The 13,607-nt window shown below is 45.3% G+C and overlaps 1 protein-coding gene across 2 annotated transcripts in view; it reads right to left on the bottom strand.

Moving 5' to 3' along the window:
* The window catches only part of LOC141080662 (amine oxidase [flavin-containing] A-like), a 162,032-nt gene that overhangs the window by 123,918 nt on the left and 24,507 nt on the right, over positions 1–13,607 (bottom strand). For both annotated transcript variants that reach the window (XM_073566052.1, XM_073566051.1), the window contains exon 2: positions 12,092–12,186. In XM_073566052.1, the coding sequence (XP_073422153.1) occupies positions 12,092–12,186 (95 nt within the window). The remainder of the gene's footprint in view (positions 1–12,091; positions 12,187–13,607) is intronic.

The following is a 13,607-nucleotide window of genomic DNA, read 5'->3' as shown; positions in this document are numbered from 1 at the left end:
TGGCGAAAGAAAAGCAGGCGGCCGCCTACCCTGCTGATGTCGCTTACAACGTGCTCCGAGTCATTTGGCTGTGGATTTCTGAGGCCTGGTTCCTTTCGACCTGGGCTGGCGCGCGCATCCTCCCCAATGGATTGGGTCTATATGGGACCTGTAGCTCCCTATCTTGGTTGGAGCGACTTGGGCTGGCCGAACTGGCGGCCGTCGACCATCCAGTGTTGCGAAAGGCCCGAAACCGTGCCGGGGCCTGGCGAAAAGGATGTTTAACTTTCTGTTGCGGGAAGAAGCTGCTTTTTCCCCCTGTTGCGTCGGAGATGAGCTGATCCAACTTCTCCCCGAACAGGCGGCTTCCCTGATAGGGCAAGGAACTCAAAGACTTCTTAGAGATAGAATCGGCTCGACAAGATCTTAACAAAAGGGCTCTCCTAATGGCTACCGCGTTAGCGGCTGCAGATGCCGCACAATTGGCCGCATCCAAGGAAGCATTGATCAAGTAGTCTCCAGCCATAGCAATCTGAGTTGTGACCTCTGACACCTCTGCCAGCAGGTCTCTATCCTGCAAGACCCTATTCAATGATTCTGACCATGACATCATGGCCTTAGCCACCCACGTCGCCGCAAACAAGGGGGCGAGCGCTGACCCTGATGCCTCAAAAACTGATCGAGCCAAGCTCTATATGAGCCTATCAGTGGGGTCCTTAATGGACGAGCCACTCGGTAGTGACAATAGAGACTTCGAGGCCAGGCGCGACACTGGTGGATCCACCACTGGTGATTCCATCCATTTTTTACGGAGATCTGGGGCAAATGGATATCTTGTCTCTATAGTCTTTTGGCCCGAAAAGCACCTATCTGGATGTTCTCTGTGACGCTGCACTATGTCCTCAAATTCTGGGTGAGTACAAAACACTCTGTGAGGTCGCCTGGCCTGCTTAAAGGCCACTTTATGGCTCGACGCCAAAGCAACCTCATCCTCCACCCCCAGGGTTTGATTGACAGCTTCAATGAGGCTGTCCACTATACCCCGGGATATCTAGGCCCAGCGATCCGTCTGAGCCACAATCCGAACTGTGCCCGCTTCCGACCATTGGAGAGGGAGAGCGAGATGCTGAACTCCCGGATGCCGAGGCACCGGATAGACGGGGAGAACTCGTGTGGGCCCGTTTCCTTTGCACTTGCCTGGCATGAGAGAGGCCCCTGCAGGCCGAAGGTTCTTGTGAGGTGGAGGACCCCTCCCCGATAAGCGAGCCACTATCCTTGCCTCCATTCAGGGCATGAAGAGATTCGATCGCCCTTGTAAGCGATGCCATAGATTGGGATAATGATAGAGCCCATTCCGGGGGATTTTGCTCCCTGGACTCCGCTACCGGGGGGGTCCTGGGCACGTTCGGAGTCGCAGGCCTCGCACAACTTGTTGCTCTGCGCTCGCGGGAACTCAGCCCTACAGGAGATGCATGCAGCATAGAGGAAAGTGTGCGCCTTCCCTTTCCCAACCATATTGCATCTGCCAGGCGTTTTGTCTCACTGTTTTTCTTTTTTTTTTTTAATAATTTTTTTTTTTTTTTTATAGAGGGGGGCACCCCTTGAATCTCTAGTGTGCTCCCGCAGACGTGGCTGCACTTACCCGCTCCTGCGTCCCCCTCACGTGCCACCGCTCCTTCGCTCCTCTGTGGGGCAAGCCGACCACTTTACCGTTCGCGGCCTAGCCTGATTTGAAGTCGGGGCCTCAATTTATCCGCCGCCCGCCCAGGCTCCTGGGGGCGGGCAGCTGGAAGTGACGCTGCGTGGACGGGGGCGGACTTCCGCCCCGGCCTAGCTCCAGCCGAAGCCATGGGCTAAATTTTTAGCATCCGCCCACGGGGGGGCAACAGCGGCCGGCGGCGCCGCAACGGTGGCGTGTGGTCCACTGCACCTCCGCCTGTCTGTAATCCTCACCAGCGTCACCTACAGGAGGAACGGGACGGGGAGGGATTTGCCAATCCTACTCTTTGCGATTCTAGGCCTGCCAGCACACCGCTGCTCCATTCGCATCTCCCTGCTGCCCAGGAGCCCTCACGCATGGCCTAGAAGGAATGCGCTGCGCAGTGCGCAGAGCCCACCCACACCCTGTACCTTCATCCGGGACGCCAACAGGTATGAATATCCACCGGGGAGGCGGGGGTGGTCGGGGGATCCAGGATGGTACAGGCACCCTGACTCCATCCAGCTTCCAGGGCCGAGGAGAGGGACCGTCCGCCGCCTTGCAGCACCTCCGTCTAGTGATGGTGGAGCAGTGGGGGCCACACGGACTACTCTTGTGCCTCTGTACAAGCCCATGGTTTCCATACCTAGGGGTGGACAGGGCTCAGTCTGGCATCATGTCCCACGTCGCGGGAGAGGATACGCGGAAGGCCACTCGCACGTGCTCGCCCGTTGATGGTTTGGGGAAATCGGACCCTTTCAATAGGATCCGTTGCCCCTGTCTCATCTTCATAGAAAAAAAAAGGAAAGAAAAAAACAAACTAAAATAAAAAATTCTAGGGAAACTGCCCAGATTTGTCCCACGGTGTGGGAAAGGATACTCGACACATGCTCGCCCGTTGATGGTTTGGGGAAATCGGACCCTTTCAATAGGATCCGTTGCCCCTGTCTAATCTTCATGGAAAAAAAGTCTGGAGAAAAAAGACCAGACGTGTGCCTCCATAGACACTAAGCAAAAAACTGGTTTCCACCCGCAATCAGGGCGAGGGTGTATGCGGAGGGGGAGGAGCTAACCTTGTGTTGTTTGCCTAGTGTCAGCCTCCAGATGGCGGTAGCATACACCCACAGTATCTGTGTCCCCCAATGAGACGAAGGAGAAACCTAATTTTGTCTACTTCCTTTATGTGATCGCAGGTTTAAGTAAGAAAAATAAAAATAAAAATTCAGAAATAAAGTAATCATTCCCTTCTCCAACATTAAACATAAAGAAACCAAAAATATATTAAAAAGTATACTTGATATTGCCACATCAGTAAAAGTCAGATATAGCAAAATATGAAATTAATCAAAATGGTAAATACTTTAGTGTAAATAGAAAAAAATTGAACCACCAGGACTGCAATTAGTTTTATTATTTTTTGGTTTTATTATAATTTCCCACCAAAAAATAAAAAAAAAGAGCTCAAAACTTCATATCTAACTCAGAATGGTATTAATAAAGCCTTCAGTCTCATAAAATGTGAATTTAGCTCAAAACCAGAAAATTCCTTTAACCCCTTCCTGCCATCGGACGTACTATCCCGTCCACGGTACCCGGGCCCGTATGACCGGGGACGGGATAGTACGTCGGCGCGATCAGCGGCGCCCACGTGGTGAGCGCCGCTGATCGCGGCCGGGTGTCAGCTGACACCCGGCACAATGTGTCAGGGGCGGTCACGGACCGCCCCCGACACGTTAACCCCTTGCACACCGCGATCAAACACGATCGCGGTGTATCGGGGGTTAAAGGGAAGCATCGGCAGGGAGGGGGCTCCCTCCGTGCTTCCCTGAGCCCCCCACGGCAGCGCAATGTGCAGCGCTGCTGCGGGGGACTCCCTTCCTCCAGGCCCCCGAATCCAAGATGGTGACGGGGGCCTTCGGGGGCCTGCGGAAGCTGGCTTCCTCAGTGCCTGCAAAGCGCATGCATGAGGAAGCCTTCTGCAGTGCCTGTGTCAGATCGCTGATCTGTCACAGTGATCTGTGATGTGACAGATCAGCGATCTGTCACAGGACAGTGATGTCACACCTGGGACTATTTAATAAAGTAAAAAAAAAAATAAAAAAAAGTGTAAAAATAATTTAAAAAAAAAAAAATATTCCCCCAATAAATCCATTTTTTGGAAATAATAAAAAAAACAAAAAAACAATAAAAGTACACATATTAGGTATCGCCGCGTCCGTAACGACCCGCCCTATAAAACTGTCCCATTAGTTAACCCCTTTAGCGAACCCCTTAAAAAATAAAAATAAAAAACGAAGCAAAAAATAATGATTTATTATCATACCGCCAAACAAAAAGTGTAATAACGCGCGATCAAAAAGACGCATATAAATAGCCATGGTACCGCTGAAAACGTCATCTTGTCCCGCAAAAAACGAGCCACCACACAGCATAATCAGCGAAAAAATAAAAAAGTTATAGCTCGCTGAATAAAGCGATGCAAAAATAATTATTTTTTATATAAAGTAGTTTTCATTGCATAAAACCAACAAAAACATAAAAAACGACCTAAGTGAGGTATCGCTGTAACCGTACTGACCCGAAGAATAAAACCGCTTTATCAATTTTACCGCACGTGGAACGGTGTAAACGCACCCCCCCCAAAAGAAATTCATGAAACGCTGGTTTTTGTTCATTCTGCGTCCCAAAAATCGGAATAAAAAGCGATCAAAAAATTTCACGTGCCCGAAAATGGTACCAATAAAAACGTCAACTTGTCCCGCAAAAAATAAGACCTCACATGACTCGGTGGGTCAAAATACGGAAAAATTATAGCTCTCAATATGTGGTGATGCAAAAACTATTTTTACAATAAAAAGCGTCTTTTAGCGTGCGACAGCCGCCAAACATAAAAACCGCCATAAATAGTAAATCAAACCCCCCGTTATCACCCCCTTAGTTAGGGAAAAATAATAAAATTAAAAAAATGTATTTATTTCCATTTTTCCATTAGGGTTAGGGCTAGGGTTAGGGCTAGGGTTAGGGTTAAGGCTAGGGTTAGGGCTAGGGTTAGGGTTAAGGCTAGGGTTAGGGCTAGGGTTAGGGTTAGGGGCATGTTGGGGTACGGGTTGGAGTTAGAATTGGGGGTTTCCACTGTTTGGGCACATCAGGGGCTCTCCAAATGCAACATGGCGTCTGATCTCAATTCCAGCCAATTCTGAGTTGAAAAAGTCAAATGGTGCTCCTTCCCTTCCAAGCTCTGCTATGCGCCCAAGCAGTGTTTTACCCCCACATGTAGGGTATCAGCCTACTCAGGACAAATTGCAAAACAATTTTTGGGGTCCAATTTCTCCTGTTACCCTTAGGAAAATAAAAAATTGGGGGCAAAAATATCATTTTTGTGGAAAAAAATGATTTTTTTATTTTCACGTCCGAGTGTTATAAACTTCTGTGAAGCACTTGGGGGTTCAAAGTGCTCACCACACATCTAGATAAGTTCCGTGGGGGGTCTAGTGTCCAAAATGGGGTCACTTGTGGGGAGTTTCAATAGTTTAGGTACATCAGGGGCTCTCCAAACGCACATGACACCCACAGACCATTCCATCAAAGTCTGCATTCCAAAACGTCACTGCTTCCCTTCCGAGCCCCGACGTGTGTCCATACAGTAGTTTTCTCCCACATATGGGGTGTCAGCGTACTCAGGACAAATTGGACAACTTTTGGGGTCCAATTTCTCCTGTTACCCTTGGGAAAATGAAAAAATTGGGGACTAATTGATCATGTTTGTGGAAAAAATACGATTTTTTTATTTTCATGCCCTGGCATTATAAACTTCTGTGAAGCCCTTGGGGGTTCAAAGTGCTCACCTCACATCTAGATACGTTCCTTAGTGGGTCTAGTTTTCAAAATGGGGTCATTTGTGGGGGGTTTCCACTGTTTAGGTACATTAGGGGCTTCTCCAAAGGCAACATGACACCCGCAGACCATTCCATCAAAGTCTGCATTCCAAAACGTCACTACTTCCCTTCCAAGCCCCGACGTGTGCCCATACAGTAGTTTTCTCCCACATATGGGGTATCAGGATACTCAGGACAAATTGGACAACAACTTTTGGGGTCCAATTTCTCCTGGTACCCTTGGGAAAATAAAAAAATGGTGATTAAAAGATCATGTTTGTGGAAAAAATACGAATTTTTTATTTTCACGCCCGGGTGTTATAAACTTCTGTGAAGCACTGGGGGGGTCAAAGTGCTCACCACACATCTAGATAAGTTCCTTGGGGGTCTAGTTTCCAAAATGGTGTCATTTGTGGGGGGGTTCCACTGTTTTGGTACATCAGGAGTTTTCCAAACGCGACATGGTGTCCGATCTCAATTCCAGCCCAAAACGTCAAATGGCGCTGCTTCCCTTCCGAGCTCTGCCATGCGCCCAAATAGTGGTTTAACCCCACATGTGGGGTATCAGCGTACTCAGGACAAATTGCACAATAACTTTTAGGGTCCTGTTACCCTTGGAAAAATAAGAATTGAGGGTGAAAAGATCATTTTTGTGGAAAAAATATGATTTTTTAATTGTATGGCTTTATGATATAAACTTCTGTGAAGCCCATGGGGGTTCAAAGTTCTCACCACACATCTAGATAAGTTCCTTAGGGGGTCTAGTTTCCAAAATGGTGTCATTTTTGGGGGGTTTCCACTGTTTTGGTACATCAGGGGTTTTCCAAACGCGACATCGTGTCCGATCTCAATTCCAGCCAAAAACGTCAAATGGCGCTGCTTCCCTTCCGAGCTCTGCCATGCGCCCAAATAGTGGTTTACCCCCACATGTGGGGTATCAGCGTACTCAGGACAAATTGCACAATAACTTTTAGGGTCCTGTTACCCTTGGGAAAATAAAAATTGGGGTGAAAAGATCATTTTTGTGGAAAAAATATGATTTTTTAATTGTACCGCTGTACGTTATAAACTTCTGTAAAGCCCTTGTGGGTTCAAAGTTCTCACCACATATCTAGATAAGTTCCTTGGGGGGTCTAGTTTCCAAAATGGGGTCACTTGTAGGGGGTTTCCACTGTTTAGGTACATCAGGGACTCTCCAAACGTGACATGGCGTCCAATCTGAATTCCAGCCAATTTTGCATTGAAAAAGTCAAACGGCGCTCCTTCCATTCTGAGCTCTGCCATGCGCCGAAACAGTCGTTCCCCCCCACATATCCGGTATCTGCGTACTCAGGACAAATTGCACAATAACTTTTGCAGTTCAATTTCTCCTGTTACCCTTGGTAAAATAAAAAAAATTGAACCTGAAGTATTTTTTTTATGAAAAAAAGTTAGATGTTCATTTTTTTTTTAAATATTCAAAAAAATTCCTGTGACGCACCTAAAGGGTTAATAAACTTCTTGAATGTGGTTTTGAGCACCTTAAGGGGTGCAGTTTTTAGAATGGTGTCACTTTTGGGTATTTTCTATCATATAGACCCCTCAACGTGGCTTCAAATGTGATGTGGTCCTAAAAATAAAATGGTGTTGTAAAAATGAGAAATCGCTGGTCAACTTTTAACCCATATAACTTCCTAACAAAAAAAAATTTTGGTTCCAAAATTGTGCTGATGTAAAGTAAACATGTGGGAAATGTTAGTTATCAAGTTTTTTGTGTGCCGTATCTCTGTGATTTAAGGGCATAAAAATTCAAAGTTGGAAAATCGCGAAATTTTCAAAATTTTCGCCAAATTTCCATTTTTCTCACAAATAAACGCAAGTTATTTGAATGAAATTTTACCACTAACATGAAGTACAATATGTCACGAGAAAACAATGTCAGAATCACCGGGATCCATGGAAGCGTTCCAGAGTTATGACCTCAAAGGTACAGTGGTCAGAATTGTAAAAATTGGCCCGGTCATGAACGTGCAAACCACCCTTGGGGGTGAAGGGGTTAAAGGGAATCTGTCAGCTCATTTTTGCCCTATGAGATGCGGCCACCGCCTTCAGGGGCTTATCTACAGCATTCTGTAATGCTATAGATAAGCCCCCCCCCCCGATGTAACCTGAAAGATAAGAAAAACTAGCTAGATTATACTCACCCGGGGGTCCTGTCTAGCGATGACGTCCTCCTCCTTACTTCTACTGTGGCTCCTGCGCAGGCGTACTATATCTGCCCTATTGAGGGCAGCGTAAAGTACTGCAGTGCGCAGGCGCTGGACCTCTCTGACCTTTCCCAGCGCCTGCGCACTGCAGTACTCTGCTCTGCCTTCAATAGGGCAGATAAAGTATGCCTGCGCAGGAGCCACGGCAGAAGTAAGGAGGAGGACGTCATCGCTAGAAGATGGGAGGCGCCAGATCGGACCGCGACACTCATCAGACCGGACCCCCAGGTGAGTATAATCTAAAGGGCCTGTCACACTAAGCGATATCGCTAGCAATATCACTATAACTTGTGACGTTATAGCGATATTGCTAGCGATATCGCTGTGTCTGATACTTACCTCTGACCCGCTCCCCCCCGCTGGTTATCGCTGATCGCGCGAGAACGTCCTGGACCGTTTCTCATCGTCAGCTTCCTGCGGCGCTTCCTCTGGAGAGACGAGCGTGGAGCCGGGTGGGAGGACGCAGGATTGCCTAGTGTGACAGGTAAGTAGCGAACCCCGTCCCTAGCGATTTCGCTGGTGAGATCTGCCTGTGTGGCAGCTCACTAGCGACCACTTAGCGATGCATCAGCGATCCTGACCGCGTCATATCGCTGGTCGGGATCGCTGGTGCATCGCTAAGTGTGACAGTACCTTAACTCTTTTTTTTTTTTATCTTTCAGGTTACATCGGGGGCTTATCTACAGCATTACAGAATGCTGTAGATAAGCCCCTGATGGCAGTGGCCACATCTCATATCTGAAAAATGAGGTGACAGATTCCCTTTAAGCCTTTCCAAAAGAATGCATTATATGCAATGCAGAGATAATGTACAAATAAAATCTCCTGTAGTAAAAGCTTCTTTTCATGATAGCCATTTCATAAATGCTTATCGTAGCAAAGCTAGTAGCTGGTCCAAACATATTACATACAGAATGAAGACATTGCTAAAGGAAATCAGCCATGTGATAACAAATCTGTAATCTGCTGCATGAATTTACTGAATGTGAGAATATATCCTGATCTTACTGAGCAAATGCACCACTGAGGTCATAGTAGCTAAATCTGCTGTTATCTTGAGTTCTGGGATGTATTTCTTCATAAATTCCCATTAGTATTCTCAGTGATGAAATAACCGTGTATTTCTATCGCAAAATTGGCTTGTACCCTGATTAGTAGCATAAGGTCGGGATCACACTACCGTGTATGATGCGAGAAACTCACACGAGACTCTCGCATCAACACCCGGCGCTGCCGCCGGCACTCAGGACCGAGCTGCGGCTGCATAGAAACACATGCATAGAAAGACATGCAGCCGCAGCTCCGGTCCAGAGTGCTGGCGGCAGTACCGGGTGTTGATGCGAGAGACTCGTGTGAGTTTCTCGCATCACACACGGTAGTGTGAGTTTCTCGCATCACACACGGTAGTGTGATCCCGGCCTAAAGTGAAAAATCTGAAGACATTTTTGTCTTATTAGAATCAAGAGTGACAAATTAAAAAAAGACAGAAAAGGGAAAATACAGTTCAGCTCTATTTTTTTACTCAATATAACAAAATAAACTACAGTTGTGGCCAAAAGTATTGACACCCCTGCAATTCTGTCAGATATTACTCAGTTTCTTCCTGAAAATGATTGCAAACACAAATTCTTTGGTATTATTATCTTCATTTAATTTGTCTTATATGAAAAAACACAAAAGAGAATGAAGCAAAAAGCAAAACATTGATCATTTCACACAAAACTCCAAAAATGGGCCAGACAAAAGTATTGGCACCCTCAGCCTAAAAGTTGGTTGCACAACCTTTAGCCAAAATAACTGCGACCAACCGCTTCCAGTAACCATCAATGAGTTTCTTACAATGCTCTGCTGGAATTTTAGACCATTCTTCTTTGGCAAACTGATCCAGGCCCCTGATATTTGAAGGGTGCCTTCTCCAAACTGCCATTTTTAGATCTCTCCACAGGTGTTCTATGGGATTCAGGTCTGTACTCATTGCTGACCACCATAGAAGTCTCCAGTGCTTTCTCTCAAACCATTTTCTAGTGCTTCTCACACTGGGCTCTACATTATGCTGCAAAGTTTGTTGGTAGTCTTCAGACTTCATAATGCCATGCACACAGTCAAGCAGTCCAGTGCCAGAGGCAGTAAAGCAACCCCAAAACATCAGGGAACCTCCGCCATGTTTGACTGCCTCTTTTTTTCTCCTGTAAACTCTATGTTGATGCCTTTGCCCAAAAAGTTCTACTTTTGTCTCATCTGACCAGAGAACATTCTTCCAAAACGTTTTAAGCTTTTTCAGGTAAGTTTTGGCAAACTCCAGCCTGGCTTTTTTGTGTCTCGGGGTAAGAAGTGAGGTCTTCCTGGGTCTCCTACCATACAGTTCCTTTTCATTCAGACGGCGACGGATAGTACGGGTTGACACTGTTGTACCCTCGGACTGCAGGGCAGCTTGAACTTGTTTGGATGTTAGTCGAGGTTCTTTATCCAACATCCGCACAATCTTGCGTTGAAATCTCTTGTCAATTTTTCTTTTCCGTCCACATCTAGGGAGGTTAGCCACAGTGCCATGGGCTTTAAACTTCTTGATGACACTGCGCACGGTAGACACAGGAACATTCAGGTCTTTGGAGATGGACTTGTAGCCTTGAGATTGCTCATGCTTCCTCACAATTTGGTTTCTCAAGTCCTCAGACAGTTCTTTGGTCTTCTTTCTTTTCTCCATGCTCAATGTGGTACACACAAGGACACAGGAGGTTGAGTCAACTTTAATCCATGTCAACTGGCTGCAAGTGTGATTTAGTTATTGCCAACACCTGTTAGGTGCCACAGGTAAGTTACAGGTGCTGTTAATTACACAAATTAGAGAAGCATCACAAGATTTTTCCAACAGTGCCAATACTTTTGTCCACCCTCTTTTTTATGTTTGGTGTGAAATTATATCCAATTTGGCTTTAGGACAATTCTTTTTGTGTTTTTTCATTTAAGACAAATTAAATGAAGATAATAATACCAACAAATTTGTGTTTGCAATCATTTTCAGGAAGAAACTGAGTATTATCTGACAGAATTGCAGGGGTGTCAATACTTTTGGCCACAACTGTATTTAGTATCGGTCTCTGTCCACACAAAGAGAGTGAACCTGTTACAAGTCTGGTGCCGTATAAGGCTGTGATCACACTGCATTTTTTAATTCCATTGAAAACATACACCAGGAAAGATCCTTGAACGTCAATGTCGGTCATAGAGCCCCAGTCACTAGAGGTATGCCATAAGTGTCGGGGCTGGTATACATCAGTTTACTTTTTCTTTCACTGTATAGAAGTCTTCTGCGCATTTATTTTTTTTTACAATATATTAACAAAATGTTTGCTTTTTTTTGTTTTTTTTTAGAAGGGGCTCTTACAGGCAAAGTATGTCACTGAGTGCCTGTACAATGACATACATAACAATTCTCAGTCAGGAAAAAGATTCCCAAAACATGTCTCTCATGGAAAAAAACAACAAAGTAGAACAGAACGTTCCTCAAAATGTTAGTAATTAACAGCTGTATCCTTTTTTTGACACAAGATTACCAACTTTTTAAAGTTAATAAAGGAGGACTTGCTACTCTGTCACAACAGGTCAATACTATATGTAGACTATACAGCATGTGTGTCTTCGGCTTCCCAGTGGATGTGATGTGAATTGCAACTTTGAATTGCAGCGTAGGGGTCCTGGGTTCAAATCCCACCAAGGACAACTGCAAGGAGTTTGTATGGTCTCTCCATGTTTGTGTGGGTTTCATCAGGATTCTCTGGTTTCCTCCCTCACTCCAAAGATATTCTGATAGGAAAATTAGACCTGTGGGCAGGTCTCTTCTTGGTTTCTCTAGCTTAGAACCGGAAAATAAAACTCTGCCTACAGTATCACCCTGGAGCATGAGCATATCATTAACTGAAAACTTCTAACACTGACTACACAAGAACCACAAGATGGATTTCTTCACCCAAGGTATCACTGTAATCAGTTTAACACTGCCAACCTGACAATGCCTGTAGTTTACTTAGCAAAATCCTGCTGACAGGTTCGCTTTAAGCCCAATAATGAACCAGGAATTATGAATTAATTGTTTTACACGTTATTTTATTGGAATACAAGAAATTAGATGCAATTTTGAAAATTATTAACTTTTGTTTATTTATAAGTACAGTCAGTACTTTCTCACAGCATTATATATCAATCAGCCCAGCTACTCCTGATATTTACCATGCTACCTGCGGATTGATTATGTGAGTTTAGAAATGATCGATCGTTTTTTCTGACACACTTACTCTTATAGTATGAGTTCTGCCTCCAACTCTGTCTCTTGCCTCAAGCACCACAACATTCAGTCCTGATTCCACAAGTAGCTTGGCAGCTGTAAGACCTAAATGGTTAAAGTAGAGATGTTAAAGGAAAGTGTAAAAAAGGATGACTGCAGAGTACAAACAAGACTAGTTCGTTATTACACTAACTTTAAGGATATGTGCACACGTTGCGGATTATGCAGTTATCTTACCATCATGACATAACCTGCACCCTTAGGGTATGTGCACACAGATTTCGCCTGCGTTTTTACACCTGCGGATTCCTATAATGGAATAGATGTAAAAACGCTGCGGATTCCGCACAAAGAATTGACATGCTGCGGAAAATAAATCGCTGTGTTTCTGAGCAGAATTTTCCGCAGCGGATTTGGTTATCCATAGGTTTACATGGTACTGTACACCGCATGGAAAACCGCTGCAGATCCGCAGGGCCAAATCCGCTATGTGTGCACAGACCCTACTGTTAGTTAATATGTTATGGGGTTGACTAACTGATACTCTGGGCAAGAGATATATGTAACGTCTCCATGTTCAGCTTCTGGATGGAAATGGGAATGGGAATTTTGTAAACAGGCGGCGGATACCGCGTTCAGCCCTGCACACTTGCAACCTACTTCTATAAGCCCCATATTAGCCTTAGGCTGCCGGTCTCACCTGCAAGCTACTATTATTTGCCCCATACGGGCCTTTTGCTACAAGTCTCAGTACAGACATTTTCTATAGGCAAATTGCCTCAGCAATCCAGCGGGAACATCTCCTCATTTCCTTATGGAATATATCGTATCTAATTGAATTACCAGCACAGCACGCCTTAAGGGTAGCTGGAAGCCTGCTATATGCCTACACCATATTTGGAAGCAGGAACTTACAAAAAATTATTTTGCTCGTGGATATACGTTTGTTCATACTATATAGACAGCAGGTGGACTGACGAAGGCCAAGTGTAGGCCGAAACGGCTTTTTGTAGGACTGCACATAAATAAAAACTTCACTTAAAAAGGACAATTCAGTTGAGTGCCAAGTTACTTTATTATTAGTGATAATATCCTGGTGATGAAATCTTTATTGGAAGTAAACAACAGCACACAGCTTAATAAGTGACACACTGCTGAAATCAGTGTGTCAGCCCCTATTTTCAGATGTTCTCAGATAACATAATAAAAACCTGCTGCCAGATTCCCTTTAGGGGCTATAATGCCAGAAAATGTAATAAATAAAACACATACTCACCTTTACACTCTTTTGTCATGTGATTTCTGGTCAGCTGCTGCCTTCACAAGGCCATCAAGACTAAAGTGTGAAGGGTACAGCTGACCTGGATAGAGGCTTCGGGAATAAGCCCTGAAGGAACCAATGAATGTATGCTAAAACCAGGGCCGGCGATAGGGGCAGGCAGACCAGGAAGCTGCCTAGGGCCCCCGCTCCTCCTCCAGGGGCCCCCAGCCAGCGGCACATCAGACAGCTACTATGGGGCCCCTGT

The sequence above is a fragment of the Dendrobates tinctorius genome, unplaced genomic scaffold, assembly GCF_039654945.1.
Source record: "Dendrobates tinctorius isolate UK_male_01 unplaced genomic scaffold, ASM3965494v1 ptg000016l, whole genome shotgun sequence".
In the NCBI taxonomy this organism is placed as follows: Eukaryota; Metazoa; Chordata; class Amphibia; order Anura; family Dendrobatidae; genus Dendrobates; species Dendrobates tinctorius.
Note: the sequence above shows the minus strand (reverse complement) of the source record. Positions and strands in the feature narration are given on the sequence as shown.